Genomic DNA, 22,091 nt, shown 5'->3' on the forward strand with positions numbered 1-22,091 from the left:
ACTTTAAGGTGACTACACTGACTCTGTTCAGCAGAATAACCATCGAAACTGTGGATATTATTAAGTGATCATTTGCATGTCCATTAGCTGCTAGTTTTTAGTTGAATTCCCATGTGACAGTAAGGCTTCACTGGTGGATTTTGTATAATTACCCTTCTCTATATCACACTCAATTATCTCACATGACTGGGTTTAGATCATGTACTCTGAGATCACCCCAGGATCACAGAGTGCTGAAACATAATTTACTATCACTAAGGCACATGCTGTCACATTTTATATTATTGCTCTACATAAGAAAAGTCTCTTTTCTAAAGATGCAGGAAGCATGTTCCTGAATGCAATACACTCTTTTTTATGATGGATGTTGGTTTCTATTTGTCATATCATCATGTACACTGAGCAGCAGTGTCACTGAAGTTGTAGCATATACTGTGACCTGGAGCATTTCATTTATCAAATTTACTGCCGTGTATCTCTATAGAATAGGCTTCTGTCATGAACCTCAAATTGCTGAATTTTCTAGTTATGCAAATAAAACCCTAAACTTGGAAAAGTACAAGTAAAGTTCTGACAGTCTAGACATAAATGAAAGATTTTTCTTCTGAATGAAGGCAATGCTTTTGCTGTGTATACTTTCCATACCATATCGCTTTATTGACAAAATAGTCCTAGAATACATATAAAATAAAATGTAAAAAAAAAAAAAAAAAAATTTAAAATCAGCAGCATGATTCAAAATTAAAATTCTTAAACCTTTTTTTAAACGGTTTTAAAACTCAAGGATGCATTTATTTGATTAAAATTATTCATTTCTTTAAAACTTTTGAACATCAGTGTACATGGAAAGATAAAGCATCAAACTGCACTAAATTTATTAAAGGCACAGTAAGCGATTTCTGAGAAACACTGTTGAAAGTGGATCAGGCTGGGCACCAAAAACACTTCAATCACCAGTAAGAGGCGTGTCCACTAAGGATGGGGAAGGGGCTATTGCATTGCCTGTTTGTGAATTTGGGGGTGCTATCAAGATAGTGGTGTGATCATTTTGGGTAGGAGCGTGTTTGTTTTGGTCATTTTAAATATCAACAGTGATAGTCAGAAATGGCTTACTGCACCTTTAACAAGCAATTGTTTGTATTGTTAAAGTCTTATTCTAGTTATTATAGCTTATGTCTTTCCTATTAAAAGTAAATAATGGCTATGTACACATGTATAATTATTTTCCCTGTTGATCAGTAAATTTCTTTGTTTATGTGCATTTCCACCTTCTCATCCATTGACAATAAGCTGGCTGATGTGTGTAGGCAGGGTGTAGAGGATGAGGAAGAGGAAGAGCCCCAGGATAACCAAAATTATCAAAGCAATGATATACTTCTTGTACTTCTTTCAGATAAAGAACACAAAGGTTTTCAAGGGGTTCACAAACCAGTTGAAGGATGTCTTGGGGCGGCTTAAGGGAACAAAAACATATTTATGTAGCACATTTTAGTAAGTACACAATAAAGATGCAAACTTATATGAATATCTATATATGCACAGATAGTGTGTTTTAGTCTCTTACTTTGGTTTGTCCAGAGGTTCGGGTTCTTTGCGTGCTTTTCCCACAGGGTTCTTCTCGGCTTCTTCAGCTGACACTAGGTGGAACTCCGCCTCTACTTTACCCTGCAAACCACATTAACGAATGAAGAGTTTGAGTCTACCTTTACAAAGTAAACAAAAGTGTAACCACTTTGATTTTACTCTTTATTGGTGCACTGACAAAGTGTTTGTACCATTAGAAGGAAGGTGTTCCCACTGTTGTCCACAAACTGCAGATCTTCTGGTTTCATTTGGCTACGCTTGCTTGACTTCTTTTTCTTCTTCTTCTTGTTTTTCTTTTCTTGTTCTGCCTCCCTCTCTTCTCTCTCAATGTCCTCTTGGCTCTTTAGTTTGATGAGCGGCCACCAGCCCTTCATCCTCTTGCTGCGGAAGATGGAGAAGCGGGGGCCAGCCTTGTCTTTGGCCATCTTGACGCTGCACTGCTCGGATGATTTTGATGCACGGACCATATCGCTGAGACGCAACTCTATGGATCCTGGAAAGGAACACATGTTTTTACTGACTAACTAGAAAATTTCAGTAGAATTCTAACATGAACCCTTGACTAGTAATTACAACCACTAACCCAAGAAGTCATTGGAACCAATGCGGTCATAATCCCAGACCTGCAGCACCAGAACAGCTGGTTGGCGGAACTCAGTCTCCTCAAGAGCGAAGAGGGACTCCTTCTTCTTGTAGATGATCTCCTTCTCAGTAGGAAGATAGTCAAAGTGAAAGACAAAGCGCCAGTTGAAGTTGCCTTCACCAGTGAGGGAATTAAAATGCACATCCGTCTCCTGTTTCTCATCTTCCAGACCTTTAATCCAGCTGGTGAAGGTAAAAATAATCTTTTTTTTTAAATAATATTTTTTAATGTTTTTTAATAAGTCCATTATGCTCACCAAGGCTGTATTTATTCATGAAATAAATAAAGTGAAACAGTAATACTTTGAAATATTATTACTAATTAAAATAACTATTTTTATTTAATATATATATATATATATATATATATATATATATATATATATATATATATATATATATATATATACTATATATATATATATATATACACACATATATTTTTTTTTATATAATTCAATATATTTTAATCTTTTAAAAAAGACAATCTCTTCCACTTTTGATTAATTTAATGCATTCATGCTGAATAAAAGGTTTAATTTCTTTTAAAAAATAATCTTATGGAATCCAAACTTTGTTTTTTATGGAATATTACAATTTAATTTTATATGGAACAGAGAACTGTAAAGTGGCATCAATGGAACATCAGATTTTATGGGCTATTTAATTTCTTGTGTATTCTGACCCTTTAACATAGATGTCACTTGATGGCTCTCCAGTGAAAGGATTGACATCATCCAGTACGACATCATCAGTATTCCAGATGATCACACGCAGCTCATAACTAGAAACACAGGGATAAATATTCTCTCATTACACAAATATTGCACATAAGCTAATTATTATTCTTGAGAGAAGTGTAGAAAGTTATCTTCAGATCTTTAATTCTCTTTCAATTACTTTTTGGTGACACTTTGCTTTTGGAACATATATTGCTTTAGTATAATGTGTGATGTCCTGATTACCTCTCTGGAAGTCTAGGTTTGATATTAACAGGTGGTGGTGGAGGTACATCCATAGGAAACATGTCAATCCACATGTGAACATAACCCTGCCATATCAAAGACAAAGACATAAAAGAGATACTTATGAACTATTCTATGCCATTATCAGTATAAATAGTGTGACTAGTGTGCTCACACTGAAAATGTACTTCAATAGCCCAGACAGTGCACTCTATTAACCGAGAAACAAAGTAAACTGTCAGTGCTTTAATAAGATTCTAGAATGAGAGGGTATGCTGGATGACAAAATAACCTCATATAATTAATACATAAGATGATTGAGTACATAATGCATTGATAATGCATAATGCACTGTATAGTGTACAGTGTGTCATCTGGCACGCAACTTAAGTGATGGTTTGATTCAAGCTAACTGGCCTTGACTAAACTGCTAACCAGTCTTTGTGTGTGTGCGATGGAGTCTGACCTGAGGGAGGCCTGGCTTTTCGGCGTTAAGCAGTGAGCGGACCTCCACATGCTCAGGAACCAGAGGACATGCTCCCTCACAGAACTCTCTCATCTCCTTCCAGCGCTGAAGGACACTCAGAGCTTTATGCTCATCCAGCTCTGCACAGTCTTCCTCAGTCTTCTTATTCTTCTTCAGCAACTCTGCAGGATCCAAGTCTCATATTCATTATACATATATACTGTATGTACTGTATGTATATATACATGTGTTGCTTGCATTTTGACGAAGACAAAGGCAAATGTTGGACTTCAGTGCCATAAAACAATAAAAAGATGTGGATATGTTTTGTATCTCTGTTTTGTGCCAAACTCATTTTTTCATTGAAGAAACAGAACACAAAATTACTGTTTGTATTACGTGAAGGTGCTTTATAACCTTTATTTTATTTTAATAAACTTGTATTTCCACCTTCTGGAAAAGCCTCATTGGGAACTTTGAAGATCTTGTTGAGAACTTTAATTTCAGACTCTCTGTACTCTGGAGATGGAATCCCATTTTTGCGGCAGAGCTCCAATAATATCGCAGTGGGTTTCTTGGCATCTCTCCATTTATTATAGCCATCCCTGAAATCACAAGACATCCTAATCTGATTTAACCTGTAGAGTCAAATGAAAATCAGGCCACAAAATCGCTTGATTTATCACAGTCTCTTAAACGTTGCAGCTACAAACAATCTTCTGAGAGCTCTTCCAATATGAGCTTCAAGCAGTCAAGGAGCTTTGAGAAATTCTGATGACAACGACAGTAGTGGTCACGACAAAGATAATAATACTAATCATCATTATAATAACTATCACCACCATCATCACAGGCTAAAACCATTACCCACTTATCATAATGAAGAGCCAGGCCACACCCGGCGCGATGGCGGCTGTAGAAACGGTTCTCAAGGTCCACGCGGGTCTCACCAATCAGGTCATCAGAACCCACAAGGTCATGGTCAAACACAAACAGCTTGAGCTCTGTCTCCAGGGGGAAGGACACGGTCAATTCAAACACTCTGTGGGGAGACAAGTGCTCAAGATATCAAGTCAGGTAACCAAACCTGAGAATGATCATATCACAGATTTAGCCTTTTTTAGCTCAAATCATGCTGTTTTCAAGCTACAACTGTAGTTGTAGTTCAGGCTGTCAAGAGTTAAAAATACTGTACTTGCAAAGCCTCTAAGAAAAATTACATTTAATATTTCATTCTTACAGCCACCACACTGAATGTTGTGGACATTCATTCATTTTGTGAACAGACGGCACTTACTCTCCAAACACTGGGTTCAGTTGTTTGGGAATGTAGCGTTCTTTGCTGTCCATTTGCTGCTGGCCAACCTTTACCACCACATAGGGGTCTGCCTTTCCATTTGGGTCTGTGGGTGCCAGATTGGTTGCTTGGGGTTCAAAGGAAAGAAAGCATAAACAATTTACATTCACATTCAATGCACAGAAAATATAAGGGGAAATGATGAAAAACTGTACTTTTGTGATGCAAGCAATGCACCTTTCATTGTGACATGCTCCATTTTAAACCATTTAACATTTTTCTTGTATACATACATGCAGGACTGTTTATCTAAAAAATGTAAAAGATGACACACACAAAAAAAGTAAAGTTGCTATGTAACAACAGTTCTTTTCTTCTGTTCTTCTGTGATGTACATCAGAGTGAAATGGATTATCATAAAAGAAAAACTGTGGAGGGGGGACTTGGTTTTATGCATCGGTTGTTGACTGGATGAAGGCTGAATGCAGAATGAGTTTAGGCAGACTAAATGATTGGAGAAGTCTGGCATACATTACCAGAGAGACAGAGAGAAGTCTAATGTTTCACCATAGAATTAAGAGGTTTTGATTTTTTTAAAGAGAGAGAGAGAAATAAGCATGGATGAATCATTCACAATAAGATCAATGACATGCATTTAGAAAATAGCCATTTCATATCAACTTTAAAGAACATATAAAATATAAAACTTTCCCTAATACATTCACATAAACTGTCTAAAATGTTCATGCCCACTCTGTCAACTAACTGTGCAGAATTTGTAAATTAATTAAAAAAATTTTTTAAAAAGGAATTTGTTTAGAAAAAGTGATACCTACTTTTACTACATATACCCTCACAAGGACTTTGATGGGTGCATTTTTGGGAATCCCATTAGTGATCTGACAGTCTGCTTCCTCGTCTTCTGGGGCGATGGGGTAGATCAGAAACGATCCCTGCAACGGAGCACAGCTCTGCTTTAACCTCTAATCCTTGACTTTTTTCATGCATGCTGTAACACTCTTGATCCAGTGCATGAGAGTTTGCCAAAACACACATCTCACCTTGTATTTACCCATATATCTCGTACTTTCATCTTCCTCCTCATCTTCCAGGCTGGATTTGCCTTTGTAGACAGGAAATATGTGCAACCAGTCCATGAACTGACTGAATTCGTTTTCAAGTTCAGACTTGTAAAGCTGGTGAATGAAATAAAAAAGAGACAAAAAAAGAACAAGGACAGAAAATGCAAATTGCAGATAATGCAAATAGTTTTAGATGGCTGAAGAGCAGAAATACAACTGATAACACTGTATTGAATTAAATAAAAGGATTACAGTTTTAAGAACATGTCAAACCTGTAAGGTGGCAATATTCTTCCTCTTTGGAGCAGGCGGCTCTATTTCAATCACAGCCTCATCATCCTCTGCCTCTAGTGCTGACATGCTTAGTGGTGCTCCATCTGCAGAATGTGACATTACACTGATACTTCGAAATACATTCAGTCCTAAGCATCTTAAAGCAAAGGATGTGGCCACTAAGGTCACACTAAAAATGTGTGAATATCATCACACTAGACAGCGCAAACCAAGTGACATCCACAAACAAATTATGCTAGACCTTTCATCAGAAATAAATTTCACTTTCAATCAGTCCATAGCTGATTTTTAGTGCATGTATGAAGTAATTTACTTTCAGATTCACACAGGCATCCTAAGCAAAGGATGTGGCCACTTAGGTTACACTAAAAATGTCTGAATGTCATCACACAAGAAAGTTCACACCAAGTGGTATCCACAAACAAATTATGGTAGACCTTTTCTTAGAAGTAATTTCACTTTCAATCCACCCATAATTGCATAGCAGACTAACCACAATTTCATGTCTTGTTCAACTACATTTGGTATTTTGTTATATAATGCATTTGATAATCAACTTTTAAGCGCCCAAATATGTTTTAGGCCTCTGTCCAGTAATAGAGTAACAATTAAATCATGCTTATAATACCTCCATCGTGTCCATCTTCCAAGTCATCCTCTTTCTCCTCCTAAAGAAGAGATGGAAACAAGTCATTTACATGTTGAGAAAATCAACAAGGCACATAGTTTATACAATCTATGATCAAAATAATTTATCACCTGTTTTTCGAGTTCAGCCATTGATGCATAATATTTAGACCACCAATCAAGCTCCTCCTTTTCTGGTGGCTCCTCCTCTAACTCCTCTTCTTTTTTAATCACCTTTATGATTGGAGACTGAAAAGTGAGTTTTCCACAATACATTATTTCTTAAATTAAAACTCATTCACTCACCCTCATGTCATTCCTAACCTTTAATTTGTGGACAGGCCTTTACACACTAAACATGAACATGGATTTTTAAAAGCCAAATGCACACATTCATGATTGAAAGCATCCCATTTGGATGTCATCAGGGGTCTTGGCTATGCAGTGGCTGCCCAATTAAACAGAATGATCTAACAGCAGGAGCTCACACTGACACAGGAACACACTTCACTGCACTCAACAAACCAGCAGATTCACACCATAATCAACAGGTTAATGGGTGCAAAGAGCTACACATTTAATAACGGCAGGCTGTGGGTGGTTAAAACATGTGCGCTAAGTACTCATTAGGAGCTATTTCAAACATCCCAAATCAGCCAACTAACGTCATTTCACCCAAACTGGATACCCCATGACCACAAGGCAGCTGTTTGAAGAAAAGTGTTTGCAAAACTTCTGAAAAGTGGTTGAAGATGGCAGATACAGTTTTGAACTGTTTCACACATATGGTGAGCAGCAATTTGAGGAACACTACAGAAAGTGTTCATTCTTATAGACTGAAACAAAAACATTGGAACTAACCGTGACTAAGTTAACAGGGTTAACAGGAATTTTGCTATGCTTCAGAGGAAGTCCACCCAAGTCCATGGTGATCACTGTGGTTAGAGGAGTGGTCTTCTGTGGAGGCTTCTTCTCTAAAATTGTGAGCGAATGTTTAGTAATTTTCTAATTTAAAATATATTAAAAACACCTAGTCTTTATTCCATATTAAAAACCAGTCAAAAGTGAGCAAGTTTAAATGTGCAAAAATAGTGGCGTTTTTCAAAATGTGGTTATACTACGTATATCAGTGTCAGTGGTCAGTGTCTTTTCTCATTTCAGCAAAGTTTCATGCCATCCTAGTTTATAAAGAAAGAGAGTCTGGTGCACTTTTGAATGTACATTATTTATGTACACATATCCGAACAGCAGATGCTTTATTTTTTGGCCTTTAAACCACAAACATATGAGCTAGAAAAGGTTCCATACCCTCAGGCTCCTCCTCCTCGTCTTTCCACTCCTCTTGGTCCCTGGGACCAAACTGCACAAGGTTTTGGACCACGTGAGTTCCCACCAGGACCAGCCTCCCAAATGCCCTCTGCTCCATTACGAAGATAGTAAGAGGAGGATGCAGGTAGACAAGCTCTGGAAGTTCCTGAGGACACATAACCACTTATGAGCTATTGTGCAGTTATGGTAATAAAAGCAAGTAGATGATTAATATTAAACCATCCTCATCAAATATTCAATGCTTACTTTTTAAATGTTTATTAGGACGTTACATATAAAATGATTGCTTTGGTGTTAGCAAAAGTCACCATGCACCAAACAATCACAAACAAAAACCTACTACAACTAATAAATCATTCTGAGCAAAACATCTCACCAGTACTGCTTTTAGTAATTCTGAAACAGGATATGTTATCATTGCTTGTATGGCAAGCATGTTCTCAACACAGCTCTTGAGATAAGGTCTAATACTTTGAAAAGAGGGAGTCTTACAACATCAAAGTGTTTAACCACATCATTGAAGTTGGGATTCATCTTGTAGCTCTGAATTTCCTCCGACTCGATCATGTGGCCCGCACACTCAATCCTCACTTGAGGTCGCTCCACTTCAAACAGGTTGACTCTTTTCAGGTCCCTCAGGCCCCAGTACAGCACCTGCCGTTTAAGGGTTTCAGTTCAAAACACTGTAAACAAGTACCAAACCAGTCAGCTGGCAAACTTGTGCAGTAGGTCGAACCATGCTGCTATTTTAAACACTCTCTTGGGGGGTGACTTATGAACACATCTGATAAATCAATTTGTTCTTTGGCATTGAAAACCTTTAAATTGTGACGTTAAATAAAACTCTTGCAACTTTTATTCAGTTCACATCTGTTCAAGTTTGCACCTCTATTCTGTATTTCCTGAGCACAGGTCGAACTCCTTCTGGAATGATATAATAGCATTCTTCTTCCATGTACTGTGGTTCCTTGGGGTCAACATCCAGTGGCAGAGCTGGCTGAGATGGATTCAGAGCACAGAAACATGACATTTAAAAGGCATATTTTAAGACTTTCTGATATATATAGAGGTGGAGGATTGGCTACAAGTCATCTTTACCATCAGGTTAAAGCAACGCATCTGTTTTCAACATAAACAATAATAGGAAATGTTGTTTGAGCACCCAATCAACATATTAAAATGATTTCTGAAAGATTCGGTGACATAATACACTTCAGCTTTGCCATAATACACTGCATTTTAAAATATATAAAAGTAAAAAGATGTAAGTTAATAATATAATGTAATAACAATATTATTTCACAATATAACTGTTTTTGCATGCATCCTTGGTGAACATAAAGAGACTACTTTTAAAAACATGAAATATTTTAATATATATCTTTCTACTCATTCATGTGTATTAAGCTGCTCTCTAAATGACAAATGAATGATTGGTCATTTCGTGTCTATATGTGTGTTAAGCTACACTCTATTCACTTTTGCAGTGAAATTAATGAGAAAGAGTCCCACCTCTCCGAAGCTTGAGTAATTCAACTCGATGAGCTCAAGAGCTGCTAAAATTTCACCAGCTTTGCTCTTGCCTTTTGTGATCTCAAAAAACTGCAGCTGGGGTTTTTTATATGGCTCTTCCACAAACTTCAACTCTGGCTTTGCAAATGCACGACCAAGGGCTTGTGGACTGCCCTGTTGTAACATTCAAATGCACCACAAATAAATCGCACTTTATAATTAACAATCATAAGTCTGATTTCTCATATTCTAGACTATTCATGGACGTTACATGCTCTTATACAGTATATAAGTAGACTTTCTAAACAATATGCTATGACATAAACATTGTATGTGAAATCATGGTGCAGATTTATTCTTTATTTGATTTAAAAATGTACTACTGTTAGAACCAAACCTATGCTTTTGTTTAAGCTTGATTTTTTAAGTGCCATTTACAGTTGATTCACAGATTACAGCATTCCAAAACAGTTAATGCATTAAAAACTATCACTCACTAGTTTGTTGTAGTCATAGATGTTGATGATGACCACAGGAGGGTCTTCTCTATACGCATCCTTACTGCCCTCCATCAGAACCTGATCATAGAGGAGTAACTCACACCACGTCGGGGACAGAGTTTCTTCCATTACCTACAAAGAATAAAATCTTTTAACAATCTCGGAGACACAAAATTGCAATCAATAAAGGCTGACTGGCTCATTTCCATGTCGCTTCAGATCCCAGTTAGCCTGAATGGACATCATAAATCTCAAGTTAACTGAATAAGTTTTTAGTGATTTTCCTATCCAGTGCTTTTTATTGGGAACAGAGAAAAAAATAACTTAAGTGTTAATATATATGAGACCCACCCGTGTGAGCTGACACTGTGTGCTGAACACAACCTTGGCGAAGGGGTCGGACAGTCCATTGTCATCAGCTGCAATAATGCCACGCGCTTGATAAATGTGAGCACGTAACTGGAAATAACGACTGTCTGGATGAAAGGACAAAAGCAGGGACTGTAATTTTCATGAAATGTCATCCAAATTAAAATTGATTGATTGATTTTCAAAGCCGCCTGAGACAAATTATGGAGAATATCCGAGATGTTTGTATTAGCTAAAATGAACTGGAAGTACCTTCCACCGCTAATTTGGTGGGAGGCATGTTACGGGGAATTGATGCACCAGAAGTCGCTTCTTCGTAAATGGGTCTAAACTCTGCTGGAAGGCTGGTGACACAGTTTTTTGCGTACTTTGTGATACCAAGCCACATATATACTTCCAGTTTGGCGAAAATTTCCCCCACTGCTCCTCCAGGGGTCTACAGAACAAAAGAATAAAAAAATAAACCAAATTAAGCCATAGAATACTGTTCAAAAGTTGGGGTCAGCAAAAATTTTTAATGCCTTTGAAAGAATTCTCTTCAATCAAGGCTGCATTTATCTTATCAAAGATACACAACTCTCACTGACTGTATGCTAGTGTACATTTTTAAGCAACAACAAAAAACACAATAATAAACAATACGAATAACCAATATGTTGCTCCATTTTAGTAAGGTTAAAGAAAACATTAGATTGGAAAATCTAATTGCAAAATAATTGTGGTTGTATCTAATTGTATTGTTTAATAATACATACAAAAACATGTATGTGTATGTTTTTGTTTTTTGTTTTTGAGTGGGCAATATTAATGATTGCTAATGTATCTATCATGAAAACTGGATTAAAAGGAAAAAGATTTTGCAATAAGTGATATGAAGTAGGAATTCACCTTCATGTACAAAGCAGTGATTTTCCCGCAGTCTTTACCCTTCTCTTCCTCCACCAGTGAGAATAGGATGGAGGGTGCTGGGATCCTGGTGTAGGCCACTCGCCTCCCTCCACTCAGCATCCACAAAAACACATCGGGGAGAGTGCTCTGAGGCTGCCATATGAGAACACAAACACTTACATTCAGTTCTGGTGGAAATTGAGGTCTTATTGAGGTAAACAATAAGACACAGCAAATCTTGATAGCATTACTTCTATGGCCAGAAAGCGGAGCCTCTTTGTGATATTCTTCAGATCTGCTAGTCTGTCTTTAACCGTATTTCTGGTCACTCTCTTTCTCACTCTCAGGGCCTGCTTGGCCAGCAAAACCTGCAATTCATATCACATTCTCAATGAAGACTCCTAGTGGGTTTAACCTTATAATTAATCAGCATACTTCTGTAATACCAAAATCAATACTGTACAGTCACTCACAATGTTCCTTTTGATGAGCCCCACACGGCACTTATCCAGGGTGTTTTGACGAGCATTCCTCTTCCTGTCTAAGTTACTGCTGTACTGCCTGTGAGCGGTTAGAACAATCTTTCTATTATCTATAATGTACGATGTAAGAGGGGAAATACAGACTCAGAATAGTCATGCAAATGTGTCCTACTTGCAAGTGGAAAATAATTCCAGCACGACATCAACCAAACGTTCTTTAGCCTTGATCTTTGATCTTTTCAACAGCATCTCCACTTCATCAATGCCATTTTCCTTAAAGAATATAGGACATAAGTCAAACTAAGAAAATTCTAACAGTCAAGTGCTTTTGGAATGACATGAGGAAAATAAGTTAGCATGTGGACTGTAACACATTTGAATAATTCTGCTCATTAAAGACACAATCTTATATTTCTGCTCAGTGTCACTTGCCAGTCGGTCAGCCATCTTGGACAACCAATTGCTGTTGTGGAATCGGAAGGTTTGATCCTCAAAACAGCTCCACACAAAGAGACATGGTTTCTCTCGGAATAAGGGAATGCAACTAAATGACCTGGATGATAAAAATGATAAAGTTTGCTGCTATTCTTGCTATAATCTTGCTGCACTCCACATAACGATAAGCTGTGAGTCTTGAGAATGTCATTCACCTGTCGTATTCAGTGGGCTGAGGTCTCCTGGGTGGGGTGACGGATTTGTCTCGAGGGCCAGGGTTCAGAAGTTCATCTCTCTCCAACTCATCGTCTGATTCCAACAGCGGCTGTCTGTCCTCAGCCAGATTCTCCTGACTACCACTCTTACTGGACTTCACTACAACATCTGCAGTTTTCCCATAATTCCCTGTGAAGCAGTGTTATCGTAACTAAATATAACTAAAACCAAAAATATTTAAAGAAAAAAATTTTTTGTTAAATGAATAACTCTGTCAATATAAATAATAAATGAAACTATAAATTAATATATATATATATATATATATATATATATATATATATATATATATATATATATATATATATACAGAAATGTGGCCGTGCCAACTAGCAACTAAAGTGTACATACTAAATTGCTAAAAACTAAAACTGAAATAAAATCAAGCTCTGCATACACTTTTGTATGAGTGGTTTATACTCAAACAGCTGTTTATATTATGAGATAAAACAGTCTAATCTTACCTATAGACAGCTCAAAGGTGACTGGTTTGGAGCCAATAGAAGGATCTATCATTGTCACTTCAAAGAAGGATGCAAACAACAAAAATTCATCCTTCTCTCCAGTGAAATTCTGCATGAGGAAATAACAGATCCACCACTGATTAAATGTAATACTATATACAGTACAAATAATCATGTTTGTGTCTAACATCAGCACCAATTGTGTTATATTACTTTTAGGGAACAGTTTAGTAAACAGGCAATGAACATTTTAGACACAATATTGGAAATTCTATTGTCTATTTTTCCTCCTCTGTGAGTCTCCAAGCAACACACAGTAGTGAATGATTCAGTATTTTGAACAAATTTAGTGAATGATTCAATGACTTGAAGACAACCCCTTTGTTCATTTTCTAACTGAATAAGTGTTGTGAATGAATCAGTTGAGTGAATGATTCTCTGATTCACTCATAAAGACTCGCCAACACTTGCTAAAACAGTCACTAAAAAATTAGTGCTGCTCAGCCAGTCAAATTTGAAGACTATAGAACTAACTCATGTATAAACCGAAATAGAACATGGTAGACTGTCTTCTCTCTTCCTATCAGGCAAACTTGATCACTGACCTCAGGAAGAGGGTGAACATCTTCCACTTCGACTGTAACGGCAGCAGGTACCTCAGCACCAACATCTTCAGACTCCTCAGCAGGCCCACTGGGACTCTGCACTGCTGAATAAAATCATTTTCCGTTTGTGATTCGAGTGCTAGAGCATCTCTGAAACATATTTGTGTGTGCATAAATGCATAACTCCAAATATTTTACATTGCATATAGTCACTAATGAAAAACAAATTTTAGATATCTGTCATTGGTCGAACAAAGAGGTAACCCTTCCCCAAATGTGGTAACCCTTCCCCAAATGTCACATTATTGGCTAAGCTAATGTTGTTATGTTTAGCCCGTTTCAGGATGCACAAATAAAAAGATTCCTTTTAGCACCACTTCACCACACATAATCCATAAAGCATTTATATTTTGACACTACCTTCTTTGCCTGCTGTCTTCTCCTTGGACCTTCGAGTTTTGCGTTTAAGATTAAGCCTACTCATTTTGCTTTTCACATTAGCAATGGTCTTACTCTCCGTCACCACAACAGTAGGGGAGGAATAAACCTCCACACTCAGCGAGAGCAGTATTCTGCCCCTATAGAAGATTCCTTCACTCAGACCTTCATTAAGATCCCTGTGGATGTCTCTCAGTGTGGAGTTTTGAGGTGAGCCGTAGAGATTGACCCAAGCGGGGCCAAAGGTGGGATTGAAACCTGATGGATGGAGGAAAGAGGTAAAGTAGATTGCAGAAAAATAATAAAGTAGAAGTTGTTCAAAAAGCGTAACATGAAGGTACTGTATCTTGTTAAAATGAGGATGCAGATACATGACTGGGGGGTTCAGAAATGCATTTGTACTTAAAGTGATAGTCCACCAAAAAAATTAAATTCTCTAATTATTTACTCACCCTCATGTGGTTCCAAACCTATATGACTTTCTTTCGAACACAAATGATGACATTTTGAAGAATGTTGGTTATCAAAAATGTAATGGAAGTCAATGGGAACTGCAACTGTTTGGTTGCCAACATTCTTCAAAATACTGTATCACCTTTTGTGTTCCACAGAAGAAAGAAAGTCAGATAGGTTTGAAACGACATGAGGGTGAGTAAATGATGACAGAGTTTCCATCTTTGGGTGACCTATCCCATTAAATCTGCAGAAGTCACTATTAAAACTGACCATTTCGGTTGGGATTGGAGATTTGAAGAAGGTCCAGGAAGTGTGTTGCCACAGCCACATCTCCAATGTTGGTATCATCGAGGATCTGGATTTTGATTCGTCGAGCAAGAGGAGGAAATTGCTCAATGAAGGATATCTGTTCGTTCCACTCAGGAGTATTAGAGTTGCTGTCTACTGACGTTTCCCCCTGTTATGTAATGGATGGTAACGTGTAAATGGATTAATTTTCATGCAATTTCTATTTCATTTTTTAATAATAAAACATGTTTTTTACATTTTGTTTTTATTTTTCATTTTACAGTATGTACTCTATGTAGCATTTGACTGAATTTGATGATGTGCTACTGTGTATATATAACATGTGTTACTTAGATAAGAACAGAGAGTTTAGGTTTGGCTCCTGACTCCACTTGAACTTTGTCAGAGACAAGCTCTGACATCATAACAATTTATTTTGAGCTGAAATTTTTGCCAATACCCTGTGTGGTAATACTCCGAGAGCAGTTCAAATACTGATGGCGCCTCAGCCCATTTAACAAACAAACGCACCATCAGGGTGTACGTGTGTGTGTATCCCTTGACAAAAGTGTTATTTCACATAGGATAAGTATGTAGAAATTATAAGGGGGAAAAAAATAATTAAAAATTCAGGTAATTTGACTGTTTAAATAGTAAAATCAAACCATGTATCAAAGAAACAATGCAACCAAACATATTGTGAGAAGGACTTTCCGTTCTTCCTGTTTAACATTTTTATGTTAGACAAAATATCTAATTCAAAAGAAAACTGAAAGAAAATCACCTGCTGGCCAGCGAATGTGATCTGAACATAAGGGTCGAGGAAAACCTTCTTGTCTTTCATTATCTTCCCCATGAAACCTGAGTTCATGCTGGGCAGAGCTTCAGCTCTGAAGATCTTCAGGACAAACTTTGCCCAAGGGCGTTCTGAAGGCATCCTCTTTGGAAGGAGAAGGTTCCTACATGCCACATGAAAATGCACCAAAATATATTTAAGTTTCAGATGCTGAAAGCTGTCTAGTGAACATACTAATGTCAATGACCAACGAATCAAACATCTAATATTAATGTTTCTTTTAGGGGGGATGTGTCCTTAAGAGGAGAACAGCCGTGTTAACATAAGGCAAGCTCTTACTTTTCAATGTCATCATTCTGGCTGCCAGCTGGTGCCAAGCTGACCATGCCCATGGGGTCTCCTTTCATCACCACACTCACTGTGCACTTCACATAGCCTTTAATTCCGGAGCGGGTATCTTTTGGGTCAGTAAGTGGAGCCCATTTCTGGTAGAAACGGTGATCTGTGAGATATATTGGATGTGTTAAGTTGTTGTAATGATGCTCGGGGATGCTCCAGATTAAAAAGATTTTGGATAGACATCTTCAGAACATTTACATCTCTATGTGACAAAGACATGCACTGAAAAAAATTATTCATTCAATTGACCAAATTTTTTAAAGGTAAGTGGTTGCAATCAATTTATTTTAGATACATTTAAATAAACAAATTTAGTTGACTAACTTTCAAAAAAATAAAATAAATAAATAAATAAATAAATAAATAAATAAATAAATAAATAAATAAATAAAATGTAGCTAAAATAAATAACATTTGCAAACACTTACCTTAAAAAATGTAGTATAATTTTTTTCAGTGTGGACCCTAATCCCTTGACTTTTCATTTTCAGTGTAGTGCTGGAAGAATTAAGTGCACCAATCAGCTAATCAGGTAGAAATCATTGCCTTTTTCGTAGTTATGTGTTTTGATGTGAAATATGTGATTTAAGAAGAATGTTGTATATGTTTGTTTGGCTGAGACTGTTGTATAATAACCAATAAAATTGTAAAAATCTATAAAAATATTTGAATAATAATAAGTTAGTTGTGATGTCTTAGAAAATGTGGTTCTAAGTAGACATATAATCATCCTTCTTTTTTTTTTCTTACCACTAGTGGTGAGTTAATTATCACCATTAAAATGTCTAGGGAATGTTATTATCATTTTACCAGTGAAATGAACTCTCAACTTCTGTAATCTTTACTTAAGCTGTGTGCATCAATGCTTGCAATGAGCACTTTTTGCTTCATAAACTGGGTTTATCTGGGTTTACCCGGCTGCTGATACACTGTGCTGATGTCGATCTTAAAAGTTCCTATGCGGGACATCAAAAAGGCAAGGACCATCTTATGAACCACCTAAAATATAAGAAAAAAAAGGAGAAAAAAATCACCACGATACATACACAACATACATATTTTTTGAACATTGTGTCAGATGACTTAAAATATAGCAATATATAAATTAATTTACTTTAATTTACCACCTAAGATATAAGGAAAAAAGGAGAAAAATTTGCCACTATACACACACAACATACATATTAAATATTGTGTCAGATGACTTAAAATATGGCAATATATAAATTAATTTACTTTATTCAAGTCAAATATTAAGGTCAGATTAAGAACAGTTATCATTTCAATACTGTATATTTTTCTCTTTTTACATGTGCATCACCAGTTATTATAGGCAAAATAACATTAAAACCATTTTAGCTGTTGTATACAGTATGTAAGAAACTTATGTAAGTCCCTTTAAATCTCTTTAATTGCCCTCCGATAGTGTCTCTGAAAATACTTACAGAAATCTCAATCACTTTATCAAAGAGCACATCTTGTGTCTCTTGGAATTCAAACATGAAGTTTAAAGACAAAAACAGAAACAAAACAAATCAGAGAGCTGCCTAATGCTTCAGATTCTTAAAGCTGAGTTCTTTGCAAGTAGTTACCTCATTGTAAAATGGACAGTTGGTAGACTTCTGAGTAGCTGTGTGCTTTTTCTCATCTCCAATAGTCACATACACTGCTGCGTTGATGTTCACCCCAACCAGTTTCTGAGCTTCAATCACATTTACATTCACCTGAGGGGAAAAAGAGTGAAATAAAAGACTTAAACATACTAGATTCTCATCAAACAGAGTCGGCTATAAGGAAAACAATTATAAAATTATTTGTATATGAAATAAGCAGGCCTCATTTAATTGTTTTACCTGGAAAGACTTCACTTTAGGTGTGACAGCAAGCTCATGCTTTGCTATAGCCCTGCAACGACTACACACATAAAAAGCCTTGTTATAGCAGTTTTATTTATACATTCCCAGATTTAATTTCAAATATGGGAATTACATGATGAGTCATTTTTGGTTATACAATGTGTAATGTATTGTATTGCACTGCAATACAATTGATCTCTTTATGGTAAGGTATAATACTGAAATGTAACTGAAACACACCTCAAAATGTGAGTGAATGACACATTGGCACATTCAATATCTGCAAAGTCATAATCATCATCATAGTCGTTATCATCATCTTCGTCTCCTTTCTCGTCGTCAGTTTTCAAAAGACTGCGCCCGATCATTCTCGTCTCACGATCCAGCTGCTGAGGACGCATGCTGTCTGAAGAACTACAAATTATTGAGTACATCAGTGTGAATTCCATGAATAAAGGATAAGAAAATGTGTAGGAGTTGCATGTACTGAAGATGTCCTTACTTTGCTTCAGTGAAGCCTGTGTTCCTGATGACAAGCTCTGAGCTGAAATAGAGAAAATTCAGATTTACAAAGAGATTACAAAACTAAAGAAATGTGACTTAGTTATATATGGAAGAAACCATGGGTCCATCCATCCATTCAAAGTAGGTAAAAAGAAGGACGAAGGATGAAGAATAGAGGGAAGAAAGGAAGGATAGATGGAACAAAATAAAGAATAGACGGTATGAAGGAATAATGGATGGATGGATGGAAGACAGGAAAGAAGGAGGTAGGGAATGAGGGAAGGATGGAGGAAAAGAAGAATGGATGAAAAGAAATAGAAGAAAGGAAGAATGTCTGGATGGAAGGAAGATAGAAAGGAAGAATATATGGAAGGAAAGAAGAAGGTAGAAAGAAAAGATGGATGGATGGAGAAGAGAAGAGAAGGAAAGAAAAGTTTAGAATGGATGTAAGAAAGCAGTGGAAGTAATAAAGGAAGGGGAAATGGATGGAAGAAGGGACAGAAGGAAGGAAGGAAGAATGAATGAACTAATTGCTGTATGGAAGGAATGAAGGAAGAACAGAAGGAAGGAAATAGAGGCAGGAACGACAAATGGAAGTAAGAATGGACAGAAGGAAGGAAGAACAGATGGGGAAAAAGAATGAAGTAGAATGAAAATGAAAAGAAAAAGGGAACGGAAGGCAGGCAGGTGTGAAATGGATGGATGGATGGATGGAAGGAAGGAAGGATGGATGGGACAAAGTTGGAATGGATGGAAGTTGAAATAATGAAAGAAGGGAAAACAGATGAAAGGAAAAACAAGGAAGAATGGATGGGAGGAAGGAATGATGGATAAATGGACAGATGGATGAATGAGATGAACATAACGATGTCTCTCACCCATCAGTGTCCTGTTCTCTGATGAAGTCGCCACCGTCCCACCCGCCTGCAGCCCCCTGAAGAGGGTTGTACTTCACCTCCAGCTCTATGTAGATCTACACAATAAAATCCATCAGCACATATTAACACAAAAGAGCTTCAATCACACCTAACGCCACACCAACAGCTAATGATTCAATAACGCTTCATGAAGAGTATTTGTTTAACTGAGAGCAGCTCTTCACTCACATCAGTGAGACTGTGCTGAGCGTCTGTAAGGGGCTCACGGAGCAGCAGCTGCCCCACAGACACCACATGCTGCAGGCTGATCACCAGCCTTCCCAGCAATCTGTGCACACAGCAATGAATTGTTTTGGAATATTATGTTCATTAAGAATCATTTTATTCATTTCCCTTGTCTTATTTATAATGAATACTTTCCGTATGAGGCCTGATTCATGTTCTGACCTGTTGCTGAACATCTTACTGCAATTGTAGATGCTGACTGACAAAATTTCATCCCTCTCAACCTTCCCATAGTGAGGCCATCTGAAGCACTGGAGTCATATAAATATAAAATACAACAGATTAAAACAAAATGTACAAACATGTTAATTTTTTTGCACGCAGTCTAAATGTGTTTTTTTCTTTTCTTTCTTTTTTGTTTTTGGTGTTCAAGAAATATTATTAGTGTTGAAAAATGTTATACTGCCTAATTATTATTATATATATGCCTGATTTTTAGCATATATTTTAATTAGAAATCATAACATTATGAATGTTTTGTTCTGTCACTTTTGATCAATTTAATGTGCCCTTGCTTGCTTTCAACACTGATGATAATGTTTCTTGAGCACCAAATGAGCATATTACAATAAATTATATTTTTAAATATGATAAACAGAAAACAGTTATTTTAAATTGTAAAAATATTTCATAATATCCATGCTTTACTGTATTTTTGAATAAAGAAATCAGCATAAGGGCTTCTTTCAAATTATTAATTATTCCAAACTTTTGACTTGTAGTGTGTGTGGCTGTAAATAAAATAAATTCATAAAAAAAGATATTTTTTTTAAATCAAACAGTCACTGCATTTCTCATAAATTAAAATCCCAAGGACTTCCTCCTCATAAAGCCAGTGTTGAACATGATTTATCTTCTCTCAGATTGAACAACTTTTCTTTCTTGTCCTTCCCACCCTCCCAGTATCTGTTAGCTAAAGTTAAAGGATAACCTTGTGACAGAACTCTAGTCAAATATTGTAATTTCATTACTGTATCTGAGCTCATAGATGTGGCTGTTTACAAGACTTTGGGAATGTTGAAGCGCCTGTGGTAGATCTAGCATGGTGACTAAACACTAAAGGTGTGGTTAGCATGAAGACCTCCCGACATACTCAATAAAACACTGATTTCATCTTCATTAAATAAGAAGCAGCAGCTACGTTTGTTGCTTTCACAGGTTGCCTTCCCAAATGTATTATGAAAAAATAAAGATAGCCTAAAATGTGAAGGTGGTAACCAGCACACTACAGTTCAATAGTTTGAGGACAGTAATACTTTTAACAAGCAAGGATGCATTGAATTGATTAAATAGTTTGAGTTAAGACAATGATAGTAGTTATAGTATACAGTTCTTGTTAAAATGATTTCTGAAGAATCATGTGACACTGAAAATTGGAGTAATGGCTACTAAAAACCAGGGGGGAAAAATACATTTTAAAATATATGAATATTAAATGTAAAACAGAGGCTAAATTTGAGTAATTTTGCTGTTTTTCTGTTAAAATAAACAGATGTGGAGTATAGGAACTTTTGAATGGTATTGTTGCAACTAATGATCTTACCTTTAGCGGCAGTGGTAACTTTTTTTTTTTTGCTTTTCTAAATATCCTGCAGCAATTACATAACTTTAATAAAATTTCACCATAAACACAACTAAAACAGTTACCTCATTAAAGATGGCTATATTCTCACACTGAAGGATCCTGGTTTTGTGAGTAAAACCTGGACAATAAACATTTTTTTTCCTTTTTAAATATAGTAAAATAGAAGTCTTGACAAGTTTAAACAAAGAGATCATGTTAGTCCCACTATTATTTCTCTCATTATATAAATACTATTTATTCCCCAATTAAATAGAATAATATGACAATATGATTATTCCTCAATATCTAGCACTTACCTCTAAAAGACAATTCCACTTTCCTGTCATATCTCCCTGGCAGGTTATATATCTTTTTTAAAAGGACAGTGATAGACATGGCCAAACGCTGCTCTTTCTGTGTCTTGTACTCCTGATCCAACTGTGTTAGCTTTAAGTGAAGTTGGTCTTCATTGTTCTTAAGGTACAAACACAACACTCAAATCCAACTTAAAATAAATGCTAAACAAATACATCCTCAATTAGTCCGCTCTTAAATATCCAGCATTCATGTAGCCTTCAGAGTCAGAGCATACGAGCCGACACCTTGAGGAACTGCTGGAATTCCATCTGACAGAAAACTCCTCAGGCAGAAGACGAGTTGTAATATTTACCTATGATAATTCAGTAGTTAACAGTTGAACCAAGGGCGTAATATGAGTATACAGGTGAACAGCTGTGTTCACTTCTGCATTTCAATTCTATGAACTCCAATTAATAAGAGCACAAGTGAGAATTGGATGAATTTATTGAA

The 22,091-nt window shown here is 36.4% G+C and overlaps 1 protein-coding gene across 1 annotated transcript; it reads right to left on the bottom strand.

The window, feature by feature from the left end:
- Positions 1-735: 735 nt before the first annotated feature.
- LOC109098720 (fer-1-like protein 4) lies at positions 736-22,011 on the bottom strand. Its single transcript, XM_042734084.1, is given in 46 exon segments — positions 736-1,453; positions 1,565-1,665; positions 1,776-2,077; positions 2,168-2,409; positions 2,912-3,010; positions 3,192-3,277; positions 3,658-3,839; positions 4,108-4,262; positions 4,529-4,699; positions 4,955-5,081; positions 5,787-5,907; positions 6,016-6,150; positions 6,310-6,413; positions 6,959-6,998; positions 7,090-7,206; positions 7,819-7,931; positions 8,266-8,431; positions 8,779-8,940; positions 9,173-9,283; positions 9,799-9,972; positions 10,296-10,430; positions 10,650-10,774; positions 10,920-11,103; positions 11,556-11,708; positions 11,807-11,923; positions 12,029-12,116; positions 12,210-12,310; positions 12,470-12,590; positions 12,688-12,877; positions 13,213-13,321; positions 13,818-13,921; positions 14,238-14,513; positions 14,982-15,168; positions 15,784-15,958; positions 16,135-16,297; positions 17,109-17,193; positions 17,640-17,703; positions 17,788-17,918; positions 18,048-18,108; positions 18,291-18,464; positions 18,553-18,594; positions 19,433-19,527; positions 19,661-19,760; positions 19,880-19,968; positions 21,365-21,420; positions 21,599-22,011. Coding segments are annotated over 46 exon segments (6,093 nt in total). The 5' UTR covers positions 21,678-22,011; the 3' UTR covers positions 736-1,272.
- Positions 22,012-22,091: the final 80 nt, after the last annotated feature.

This window comes from Cyprinus carpio, chromosome B11 (assembly GCF_018340385.1).
Source record: "Cyprinus carpio isolate SPL01 chromosome B11, ASM1834038v1, whole genome shotgun sequence".
Classification (NCBI taxonomy): domain Eukaryota; kingdom Metazoa; phylum Chordata; class Actinopteri; order Cypriniformes; family Cyprinidae; genus Cyprinus; species Cyprinus carpio.